Below are 13,285 nucleotides of genomic sequence, written 5' to 3'. Positions count from 1 at the left end.
AAAGGCCTGCGATCAACACTGAGGTTGGAAACTGAGGGACATCCCGGAGAGGACAAGACACCTCGTCCATCTTCAACATCTGACAATACTCTTCCGTCTGATTACGACGGCTTTGAAAACGTGACCACGGAGGACAGACGAGCGCGTGGCGGGTCGGGCGGCGCCACCGAGCATATCCGACGTCCCCGGGGTCTTCGGAGGTCGTACGGGTGACTTACCCGAGATGACCTCCAGCAGCAGCATGAGTTTGAGTCCATCCCTGAAGTCCTCCTCGATGTTATCTATCTGCGTGCCGGCCTTCCGCAGGTGGGAGTTGCACCACGCCGTGAACGTCTGCACGAGAACACAAAAAAACAGGACAAGCGGTGACCGTGTGATAATGTTTCCCTCGCTTTTATGAAAACAAACCACTTTGAATTTGCTAATGAAAAAAAAAATGTAAAAAAAAAAAAAAAAAAATTCAATGGACAGGAAGGGAGGTCATGGAGGCGCTTCAATACGACAGGAAGTAGCGGGAGGAAAAACGTGGAGGAGGCAGCTGTTTGAGTACAATTAGAAAAAGAAACGCCTATTGATTTTAAAGAACAATCTAAACTAGGCATGACAAAGACAAAAATGTGGACTTGGCAGTTAAATGATGAATCGGAGGCTACCGATGTCGGCACCCCGTGGATCCCTCCGAGTAGGAGACGAGCAGGCTGACATTAAGCTGAACAACATCCATGATACGTGTAAACAAATATCCAAACGGTGCACGAGATCACCAACACAGACATCTGGGGAAAAAAAGACGCACGCCAGCACAAATCTCACACATCAAGAGCCTGTTGGAATCCATGTTGGGTTTTTTTTTTATTCTGTTGGCGAGCCGGCATTCTTTAGAAAATGTGTTTTGAATCATTTTATTGTGAAGGAGCTCTGAGGTAGGCACGGGAAGGCGGAGAAGCTGGCGAGCTTTTCTACCAGCCTTGTCACGCCACTCGCTCCAAAACTGTCCATTATGGCCCGTCATCAATCAAAGTGTCAGAAAACACTCTTTGTTACGAGACTCGTTGTATAATTTAGGAGGAAGTGCCGACAAAATGCCAAGTTACCAAAATACCCTTTGGAGGTCAGGCCGGGACACATTCAGCAAAGCTGCACTCTTGAGTTTTTCCAATATAAAAAAAATTACCTCACTATTTAAAGCTTTCAAAAGTTGAGCTAAAGGGTTCCTAATGTGGGTTTCAATCAACATAAACGTAGTTGAAATGCAAGTATAACATCAACAAGGATTTCAATACGTGAAGGGAAGAGGAAAAAAAACGAGGCAGAGAAGCACAGCTAACAGCAGTTTTTCATGTCGCAGCTTAAATGCTGCAAAAACTTTGCAGGAATAACATGCTGTATTATTCTGCTCTCACTTTTAACATGAACAAGACTCAATGAAATGGTTCTTTTTTACATATTCAGTGCTCTTTGAATTCATTTCAAATTCCCCTGATCCAGAACGGGAGCCGACCATCCTTCTCAGTCTTTCACACAAATGGGATAAAAACTCTCAACTTCGGAGAAAGTTAAAAGTGTGATTCAGCGTCACACCTCCTCTTTTCCTCCATGTTTCCTGCACAGTGTTCAAAAACATTATGACAGGGCACTGCTCGCCGCCCTGCCCCTCTCACCCCTCCTCCCTCCCCCACACACACCGCCCCACCCTGGCCACCGGCACAAAGCGCCCATTGAGCCTCCTGGATAATGGCACCCTTCAGCCCCCTGTGCTCTCTTCACCCCCCTTGGCCTGCTCGCTCTCTCTCTCTCGGTATGTGTGTGTGTGACCCTCCCCCAGACCGTCCAATACCAGCCCCCCCCCCCCCCCCCCCCCACACACACACACACACATATATATATAGAGAGAGAGAGAGAGCGAGAGACCTCCCTCTCAGAGGCTGGACTGTGGGGGCAGAGAGGAAGGAGATAGATTTCACATAAACAAACAAAGTTGGTGGGCAGCAGGGAGAGAGCAGACAGACAATGCCCTCCCTAGCACACACACACACACACACACACACACACACACACACACACACACACACACACACACACACACACACACACACAAAACAATGTGGCAGGAAGTGGCACCCCACTGACAGGAAGTTCCAGCTCAGACAATCAGAGTGAAGATACATTCATCACTGCACTGGAGCCTTAAAGCCAACAACAGTTCTTTTAAATTTTTTTTTTTTTTTTTTTAACATTTATTGACTCATTCTGGTATTCAAACACATATCACGCGTATCTCTCAGGAAAATGGACTTTCAGAGGACATTTTTGCTTTCCATCTGTTATTTACACGTTAAATTAGGCACACGATATCAGAAACGATCTCGGGTCACTGGAGCAAAGTGGAGCCGCTGCGTGGTGAGTGGAGCGGAACGATGTGACCTGTATTAGAAAGCAGCTTCACTCCCACTGCAGTGAGGCGGCCATGTTTGTACAGGATCGCTGAGTTGCAGGGTAAAATACAAACGGCCCCGAGACCTGCAGGGTTTCATTGCCTCCCTCGTAAAAAGGTCAAAGGTCAGACTCTAACACTGCCCAGAGAGGGCCGTCGTTCAGAGAGCTGTCGAATTGTCTTCAGCTGCGTTTCAAATAACCGATTAAAAAGCAAAATTAAAATGAGTTTTGTTTGATTTTTTTTTTATTTTTTAATACGACCCTTCGGGTTAAGAAACCTTTTACGTCAGAAGAGTTGGAGGAAGTATAATCCACTCGGAGCTCTGACCGAATTAAAAAGTGAAGCGGGAGCCAGCGGAGCCCGTTAAACCTGTCCGTGTGTTGGCTACACAGATCAGAGCCGACGACAGGATTTCTGACCCGAGCCGAGGACGCAGATAACGAGCTGAAGGCCGTGTGGGTCTGAGGGGCGAGCAAAGCTGGATCTGAGCGTTAAGAAGGTTTACATTTTAGACAGAAAGCTCATGTTCTTATCCCCTTGTATCTATTGCGCAACGGATATGAAAAACATTGTCTGTTATCACTGCTGCACACATCAGCCTGCTGTCGCTCCTTAACCTTCCAATGTAATCATGCTGATGTGGTTTAAAGGCTTCTTCGGGCCGTTTTACACACTGGCAGCTGAAAGTATTTGAAAAAGAAATTAGAATTTGTAAAGCAGGAATCCTTCTAATAGGATTAACCCACTTGACTCATGACTACTGAGCTGCTGGTCGGTAAAAAAAAAGAGAGCGAAGAGGCAGTTAGGAGTTTTTCTTTTTGGTCATTTTTCTCAACCAATAGCTGCAGAGTCTAAATTTGTAGGAATGAGGGTGTCTTTCTTTTTGAGGAAAGTCTTCACATGCCAACGGTGGCTTTCATGAAACTGGGTCAGAGTGTGACTCAAACTTTGACGTGCTTGTTGCCAGAATAAAAGCAAGAAAAATAAAACTATCCTTTTATATTTCTGTGCTCTCCATTTGTAAAAGTTTTTTTTTCTTTATAAAGCAGGGCTCTAAACTGCCTCTGACCCAGGCAAAGATAGTTTTGGTTTAAAAAAAAAAAAAAAAAAAGAAGTTTTGTGTGGATTCCTTTCATTTCTACTACAGATGAATTTGTTGGTGAAAACTAAAAGCAGAGAGTTGTCTATGAAGATCAGAGAGAAAATTATAGACAAATGCTAAAAGGGAAAGGCTATATGTACATCTCTAAGAAGATTTATGTTTCTGGGACCTCTGTTGCAAATATGCGGCCGCAAGCGGACAACCGACCCCGGGTTGAACAGAGGGACGGCGGTGATAGTAGACAAAGAAACAAGGAGATATAAACTGAATTTGAAGGCCCCGACACATCACTGTGCAGTGGACTCTATGGAAGAAGGGCTTTAAAAAAAACAACAAAAAAAAACGACTGGAATTTGGTAAAATGCTTATTGACGAGCCACCATGCTTCTGGTAAAAAAAAAAAAAAAAAAATTAAAAAAAGCCTCCTTTGGACAGATGAGACAAAACGGCATCTTTTTGGTGAGTCACCGTTATCCTGTAACAGAGTAATGAGCCACAACACACAGCTGAAAACACTCCAGAGGGGCTTCGAGTCCTGATCTGAATCCTGTCAAACATCGATGAAAAGGGAGCTGAAACACGCAGTCTGCAGACGGCAGCCTTTAAACCGGAGACGGCTGCGGCAGTTTTAGACCAAAGTACCTGCTGACGGATGCAGAAGTCTCACCGAGAGCTTCACAACTCATTTGCATGCAGCGAACGCCTCTCAAGGCTGCGCAAACGAAAATATTCAGGTCAAGAGTCCTGCTATTTTTAAATCGACTCTATTTTCATTTTATTTTAATATTTGAAATATTCTGTTGCGTCAAAAGCAAAGTCAGATTTTTTTTTTTTATATTTTTTGATCAAATAGTGGAAACAAACGATGGAGGCCGATTAACTTCCTTCATTATGAAACTATTTGAGAGAAAATTGTGATTTTGGTTTGTTTTTATAAAAAAATTTTTTATCATTATCTGTTAATCTTGACTGGCAGACATTTTGGTACTAATGTGTTGCTTCATGTGGGTGTTCAGGAGGCAGAAGTTTTTGTTGCTTGTTTCCTGGAGGTAGTTAAGTTGTCAGATATACATACAGACAGACAGACAGACGTCCCCTCGCAGCATTACTGTGTGGAAAAGAGAGGGCACCTTATGGGGGTCAGCTGTTTGATATGTCTATATGTACCAGTCATCAGTGTGATCCTTGACTGTTTTTCGTCTCTGACTGGGCCCACTGGGTCAAAGGTCAGGGTTCAGATATACATCACCAGTTAAAAACGAGAAGTTATGTCGAGCCGACGCCTCTCATCGCTCCACCTTTTGACTGCTCTCAGTCACGGACCACTCCTTGGACAGGAATGTGCTTTTCACATCGAACCACCTACACACACACACACACACACACACACACACACACACACACACACACAATCTCTGTGTAGCTCACTTCATGTCAAGCATGCATACACACAAGCTATTTACACACCCAACTTCTTAATTCATGAGTAATGTTCTGACTACATAGGTGCCCTGATAGTATTCATACACCAGAGTACACACACACACACACACACACACACACACACACACACACGTAGATGAGGGTGTGTCTTTCTACCCTTGGAAAGAATGAGCCAGGTTGAGCAGTCTTATTACACAACTGCCTCGCATTCTCTTCGTGACATCAGCACTGTGTGTGTGTGTGTGTGTGTGTGTGTGTGTGTGTGTGCGTTCCACAAAACACACACCCCCCCATGTTTCTTGCTCACAGTGATGAGCTCACTATTACAACAATCCCACACACACACTGGCTGCACCCTCAACTCTTGTCGTTTCGTTGCTGAACTGTAACACGCAACTTCTCACCTGAACGGTCTCATTTCAAGGGTCTCATCTTGAAACGGTTCCTGTATTCACAGAACATTTCACACTGTCATCCAGAACGGTCCACCGACCCACTCATGTACACACACACACACACACACAGTAGATGCCAGTTCCAGTTTCTCACACCCTGCCTCCCTACCAGCAGCTGCCAGCAAGTAAAACAGGCTTCCAACCAGGCAGGCGGAGACATGCAGCGAGATGAGCTCAGAGGAGGAAACAGAGGTGCTGGTGGAGGCAGCAACGGGATTCAATGAAATCACACACACGATTAACAGTTCGACATCATCACTGTTATGTTGCGACTCAAGGATGCGTTGAGGCAAGCGGCTGAAACATGAAGACATATTTCAGCGCTTTCTTTGCACCTCTTCAGCATGTGGTTTCGAATGAACCCAACGTCGAGCTTCTGCTGCAAATCCTCATTTCTTGTAATTACGCATCAATAATCATCAAAATATTAAAGAAAAGAGGAAATACGAAAGAGGAAGAGCCGAGTCGGGGAGGTTAGGAAGGCTATTAACGGGCCGTTGAGGAAATCATTGAAATCCTTGTTGCTCCGCCGACACAGCAGAACATCCAACATGTCAGAGTCACGGCACCGAGAGACTTCACTGGGACTGACATGGGCGTGGCGCGCAACACAATGTCAGAATGAAAAATGCAAGATGACAGCGAGTTGTTGCACCAAAATGCAGACTGTTAAAGGAGTTAAATGCGGACCTGCTGGCAGGAGGTACAGACCTCAAGGAACTTGGACGGCACCATACTGGCTGTACCAGACTCAGATGGGCCAAAACCATGCTGGCCTGGCCCCTGTGAATAAAGATCAGTGACTGGTCTGGATCTGGTCTGGCCCGGCCCGACACAAGGCCTCCTATTCTTAGAGTACACCAATTAAAAAAGGGCTGTGGCGTGTGACACAGCAGCACTGCTAACTATTGTCACACTGTTTTACTCCACATGACCGTTTGCTCTGCATGTTAAGGCAGGCCGACTCGGTTTAAATGTTTTTTTTCCCCACTTTCAATTAAGATTAGACAACGACGATGTCGAACTGAACCGAGAACCTTGAAGACGGACCGAACTGTAAGTTCTGTGTTCAACCGCGAACGCACACCCGACATTAAAAAAGGCAGCAGCAGTCTGCATCGCACTGCTCTCCGTTTCCAACGCAACCCCAGTCACACCGCCGGGATGTAACTGGATATGCAGCCTGCTGCTGTAGAGCCACTGCTGCACCGGTCTGGAGTCACAGTGCAGTAGTAGGTCACCTTCCCTCAGGGGTGGTGGAGGGTGTAGGGTGGGGGGGGGGGGGAACACGGTGCTACCTGGGGGGGTTCGCGGTTTGGACGACTGTGGGGCCGAGAAGGAAGAAGCAGCCTCGAGCTGAACGAGCAAACAGCTGTTTGGAGAGCAACACTCTCCCAAGGCCGTTAAAAACATTCAGACACACACACACACACACACACACACACACACACACACACACACACACACACACACACAGAGAAATGGCAGCATCTCGGACTGTGAAATGATGAATGATCAGAGATTACGGGGAATGCAGCCGCGCAGCCAAGCGCGGTGGCTCTACAGAGAGAAGAGAAGCTGGCCAAGTTGTTCTGGTCCAAAATGCCGCCAGTCACCAGAGGTCCGCTAATCATGAATAAAGACAGTGAAGAGGAGGAGGAGCGGGAGGGACACGAGGAAGAGGAGGAAGGCGAGACGACGAAGCGGAGCCCTGACGAGGAGGTTTGTTCTGGTCTCATTATCCTCTCAAGTCTGGACAGGTGATCATTAACGTGCACACACACACACTGAGGGAGCCTCCCTCCTGCTTCATGTGCTGACAGGTAGTCAGTAAAGCAAGCTGTAATGTAGCGACGATCTTTCACCACAGTGCGCGCACACACACACACACACACACACACACACTCCTCCCAGAGGGAGACAACAAACATGCAATTGCTGCGTCCTCCTCGGCCGGCCTAATGCTCCTCAGATATGCCATTATGTGAGGCAACAGCTTAACGCCGACGGTTTTCAGCGAGCTTCAGCGACTGCGTCCGGCCAGACACACGGCTCTCTGGAGGAGCCTTAATATAGCAGCTAACAGAAACAAAGGAAAAGGAGGATTAAGGAAAGGAGAGGAAATGGAGAAGGGAGGGGGGGGGCACGAGGAGGGGGAGGAGAAGAGTGAAAGAGTTATACAACTTTGGAAAAAGAGGAAGAAGATGGACGAATGTTGTTAAAAAGGCAGAAACATCTCATTCAAAAATGTCCAACAGTCAGATCGAAGAGAAACTTGAAACTGAGCAGAGACGGGAAATAAGAACTCTTTTACCTATAAGGTTGAGTTTATTTCCCCGTACACGGATACAGAGGGTAAATAAGGATTCACAGATGGCTGAATGTGGGATAAGAGGCTTAAAAAAAAAAAAAAAAAAGCAATTTGGTAAGATGAAAGCTGAGGAGGAGGAGGAGGAGGAGGAGGAAGGTGGAGATGTTTATGAACGAGCACAACATGAATGCTAAATGAAAGAGGGAATGCTGCTTTCAAGATATCTGAAAAAAAAACGTTTTTTTAAATGCTCCATCGGTTCGCTCCTCTCCAGGAAACCCCGAGGATCGAACTGGGCCCTTTAGATGACTTCACGATCACCGAGTTCACGAGAACCGAGGAGGAAGAGGAAGAGTCAACGAGGCGCTGAAGGGTGGAGGGGGGGAAGCATCCTGAGTAACCAGAGAGACGACTACTTTCATGACTGTCGTGCCTTTTTGTATCCCCCCCCCCCCGGGGAAATACACATCGACACACCGTCTTAATCTCTTACATGGACTCTGAGTGAGTGTGTAATACGATCTCGCTGACTCGGCTTCTTTTCCTTCATTTGTCAAAGAACTATTTTTGAGTAAAGAGCTGCTATTTGGCTTCAGTAACTAGATTTCAAAGTTCTGTTCAATGCACGACATTTAATTTCCTAAAAGTTTTTTTTGGACTTCCTGCCCAGATTCCCTTCAGTCCTCCAAGGTATCGCCATAAAAGCTGCATTATTAATGACCACTTACTATGATTAGCTGGAAGTGTGGCCCCCAGGTTCACTTGTCAGAAAAACTACCAAATGAATAATACAAACTTTAAATTCACCCACACTGCAATCTTTGACTGTGAGTAACGGCTGCAGCTGGACACATCGGGGCGTTTATGATCCCGAGTCGAGCAGCTCGACAGGATGCTTCACCGATGGGGAGACGGTGTCCGAAGTTAACTAACAAAAGCAAAAGTTGTGTTTCAAACCGGAAGCTTTATCTCCACTCGTGGATTATATGAGGAAAGGTGCTGCGAGCCGATAGCCAAGTGGTTCGGCCACATAACACGTGGGAGCTCCCAATTTAATTCATGGCCAGCTGGAGCTTTTATTACTTTTTTTGGACATCCTTTCCCTTTCTGACCACTCAGCAAATCAGAAAAAAAAAAGGCAAAAGATGCCAAAAAAAACAAAACCAATCATAATAATGATAATAATAACAAAGACTTGTCTCCAAAAAAATGACTTTCAGCCATTCACTAAGTAAATTTTAAACCTCTGGGAAAGCCACTCGCACCATATTGGATTTCAAGGAGGTGGACCAATCATCACGCCGATCCGTCACAAAGCTTATTGTTCTTGGTATTTTTTCCACCACGACCAGCACTTTTAAAAGCCAACCTGATCCAACCGGCCAAAAGAACATGTTTCCTAATGAATGACCTGACTTGAGTTTACCTTCCACAGCAGACAGTCTGGGCAGCTGCCGGGTGGCTTTTAGTGATTTGAGGGGAAACTTGAAAAGGTAAAGAGAAAGGGGAAAAGAGAGGAAATAGGGGAGGGAGGAGTGTAGAGGGGAGGAGGGAGGGCGAGGGGAGGAAAGGGGTAAAGTGTCAAGTGATGTGGTTATTTGTTCATTTATTTATGTCTCTTCCTGTCTTTGTTGCTCTGAGTCCGGTCGGATTGCACCGCTGCTGCCGACGGAGAGCCTGCAACCTATTTCAGGATCGACTTGGTCGACTTACAAAAAGAACACTACTTTATCTTTTTATTTAAAGCACCGGCTATGAAATATTAATAGCATAAAAACATGAATATTGTAAATAATAACCGTGTACTGGCCTGTTGCACGGGTTGGTAAATAAAGTTTATGTTCCTCTGTTTTGCTCTTTCATTAACTTTGATCATGATGAGTTTAAACATCTTTATATTCCAACTGCACCTCATTGCATTTAAATGACTTTGCACACATGTATATAGTATATAAGTTAGCCTATTTTTATATTTGTAGCATATTCTATAGATGTTATGCTAAGGTTTTTGTTATACTATAGCTATTTTAATTAAACGTTTTCTGATGTGTACTTTTATTATGTATATACACTATTCCCACACAATGCTTGGATAATTGAATTTCCCACATTGGGATTGATGTAGTCTTTTAATTTCCTCCATCCCTCTCCCGTTCTCCCTCGTGCTTTTTGTTGACTTAAATAATTAATTAAATTATTTCTAAGGTACAAAATGTGTCCCTTTTTTTATTTATTTTTTGCATATAAAAACTGATTTCACTCATCAGTAAGAACACATTAACCTGACTACTAACGTTCAGAATAACAGTCTGTAAGTATAGCAGGAAATTCTCTAAATTCTTTCTGATGAAATGTTGTGAAACATGCGAGTTTTATTTCTGATTTTGGCTCGTTTTCAGAAGAAAACAGGAGAAACGGATCCATCCAGGGTTTCTGGTACGCTGAATCCAACTTAAGCCGTTAAGTTATTTGTCATATATACACAATCTAACATCCCACTCCACATATCTACGCTGTTTGGGTAAAAAAAAAAAAAAGAGTTGACATTTTTTCTGGACTGACAAGAGTTTGCATATTTCAACATGAAATGAGGCCATGTCCTCCTGCTGTGTGTCAATACAAACTGCTGCTGAATTGGACACATTGCTCCACTTCAAATCACACAGTTGCCTAACTGGATGTTGACACTGTCCACCACAGAAGCCCAATGTTCATTTCTTCATACAACACATTTATGCTTTAGGCCTTCGGCTGTGACAATTATCAACAACCAACTCTGGTATCTCACTAAATGAGCATGTTTGAGTGGATTTGTTCCTTCTCTTGTTCTTGTACTAATCAGGACTTGGTATGTGATAACGAGCTATAACAAATAAACTCTACTTTTTCATTCTTCATCCACATGCACTTCCCACAGATGAGGCTTTAGCCGCAAGAAATCCCCCGCAGTTTAGAAATATTAATCCTCCAAAGTATGTGCGACCACTCTGGCTCTTAAAAGGGCAATTTTTCTTTTGTAGAAGTGAAAATAACAAAAAAAAACCTCACTCTTCCTTTAAAGGTAATCAGAGATAAGCTGGTGGAGTCAGAGAGGGTAAATACCAACGAGAGTGTTAAGAAGAAAATTGAAAAGTATTAATATCAAACTTCAAACATTTGTCCGGACACCAAATCTAAACACTCAGACCATTTAGCTGAAGACTTCCAGGATCACCCGACATAAGACGAGTATCAGTTGTGTTTGTACCAGTGGCTTTAATTACTGGGTGACCGCTCAGTGCACGGGGGAGGCTGTGGGAGGCTGGGGGAGACGAGGGGATTTAATGAGACACTGGGATTCTCCCCGAGAGAGAGGCGGAGGTCTTTTGATCTCGTATCCAGAACAAGGTCTCCGCAAAGAGACGCTTCGCAAACCACGAATGAACTTAATAGACTGTGTACCATTGTTTTATATCAACTGAGCATTCAAAGCAGCAAAACTGATTTATCGATAGGAAATGTCACAAAGGTGGTAAAAGTGTTTTAAATGTCTCAACTCTCTGGCACTCCTTGTGTTGTCATATGTGGAAGACTCCGCCCACTTCAGTTGGTAAAAATCAACACCTCCACCGTCATCTGGTTCATCTCGGCTCATTCGCTGCAGGTTTAGTATCTGCAGAAGCTGTTTGGGAACGAACCAACTCTTAGACACTTAACTAAAGGACATTGAAGTGGGCCAATTGACCTGAACGCATAAACAACTCGGTCAATAATGGAAAAGCCAAGAGTCAGTGACATTTGGTTAAAAAAAAAAAAAAAAGCCCCGATCATCCCACACTGGATTTACGAGTCTCCAGACGTCTGCTCGACTCTCTGATACTGTTGACTGCTAAACATGTTTCTAATTTCCAAGAATCTTCAATGTGTGTTTTAACTGCAGAACCTCAATATCAAACTAGAAGAAGTGAAGATCCTCAGTTATCCAGTCGGCTGTAAAACGAAGACACTCTTTGACATCAGGCCACCGTACGGCTACTGATTTTGTCCAGATCAATTTGCAGCTGTAAAGTAGCACATTCAGGTGATATGAAGGAGTTAAACCGGCCACTATTTATTTCATGGCCTACTTTCCACCCCTCTACCTTCCTCTTCAGAGCACCATGTGGCGCTACACACACCACTAACCACAAAGTTTTACTGCAGCTAAAAGGAAAAACGGTAGATAAGATCAGCTTGAGGAGGCAGAGATAGACTAGAAAAAAACAATTAAATCCACCGAGGAGCGAGTCGCCGTTACTTGGTGTGAGTGTTTCCTTCTGATTTTGTGCATCCGTTTCTCTCATAATCACATTATCACTACTTTTTCCCCATCTTCAGCCAATCAGCATGTTACTAATCCACTTCCTGTCTTTAGAGGCACCGCAGAGGAAACAGCGGGGGCGGAGGATGTCCATGTTAATTCTCCAGGAATGCAGTGAATGAATCCAACTGTACAAGATGTAAAACATTAACCTCTGAGGCGAGCGGTGAAAGCTGGTCAAATCAGCCGTCTGAAGTTTTACAGCCTTCGGTCCAACCGACGGTGAGCTCAAGGTGGAAAAGTGCACAGGAAGTTCGTAAATGTCTGCTGCACTGCGATGAGTCAAAAAGACTGACGTGACTCATGCAGAAAGCCTGTTGAGCTCAGTGAGAGGAAAAAAAACGAAATGCCGCAGAGGTGAAAGGTGACTGGGCTGCCTTCAAAGTCTGTGGGCCAACTGTGGTGAAGGTGGTGTCACAGCTGCAGTATTTCTCAGGCCAGAACGATGAGAAAATTCAACTTTGTTCATTCTGCTTATCAAACAACAGTTCTGGACTTACAAGTGGAGTCAGATGTAACATTTTTGTAATGAAATTAAACTGTTACTGATACTCATAAAAAAAACTTCTACGCTGACTAACGGAGGTCTCCGTTTTGTCGATCTTTTTTTAGCCTTGTGAACAACACTGAAGCATCTTGGTGACACTCAACTAGTGAAAAGCTTAAAGTCACCATGTCACAAGTAAAAAGAAAGCAGCTTATTCACTTAATTTCCCCTCCAACAACAGATGCAAAACTCCTCTTCACATCGCAAAAACCCTTTTTCACTTCAAGAAGACACACGTCGGGCACACAAAAAGGCGGAAAAATTCTGTGGTGAAGGTGGCTGTCACAATGACTGACATAGTTTTACAATCAAGGGAGTTTAGACTCCGCCTCTTCATGACTCAAGCATTCACTTCACAATCAGCCAGAAAGTTCTCTCACTGTACATTGTCATGCCCGACTTTAGGTCACACAGAGGTAAAACTCAAAAAAAAAATTTACACAAACATCCTGCCATAAGCGAGTCTGTTTCTGTGGTCCAGATAAGGATCACATTCAGGTGTTATTTAGACCAGACTAACGGCCAGAGGCCGAGCTGGCGATAACACGAGGAAAAAAAAAAAATTGCACACTATAAAAACGGGAGAGGCGGACATAAAAACAGCAACAGGTACTAGTTAAGTGTTTCTAACTTTACACCCCTCTTTGTACA

General features: G+C 44.4%; 1 protein-coding gene across 5 annotated transcripts in view; it reads right to left on the bottom strand.

Moving 5' to 3' along the window:
- Positions 1 to 13,285, bottom strand: part of actn4 (actinin, alpha 4) — a 48,896-nt gene that overhangs the window by 18,212 nt on the left and 17,399 nt on the right. For all 5 annotated transcript variants that reach the window (XM_069161043.1, XM_069161042.1, XM_069161041.1 and 2 more), the window contains exon 2: positions 219 to 333. In XM_069161043.1, the coding sequence (XP_069017144.1) occupies positions 219 to 333 (115 nt within the window). The remainder of the gene's footprint in view (positions 1 to 218; positions 334 to 13,285) is intronic.

This window comes from Embiotoca jacksoni, unplaced genomic scaffold, assembly GCF_022577435.1.
Source record: "Embiotoca jacksoni isolate LCO1_2020_lvr unplaced genomic scaffold, fEmbJac1.0.p SCAF_28, whole genome shotgun sequence".
Lineage (NCBI taxonomy): Eukaryota > Metazoa > Chordata > Actinopteri > Embiotocidae > Embiotoca > Embiotoca jacksoni.
The sequence above is the reverse complement of the archived record's forward strand: the minus strand, read 5'-3'. Positions and strand labels throughout refer to the sequence as shown.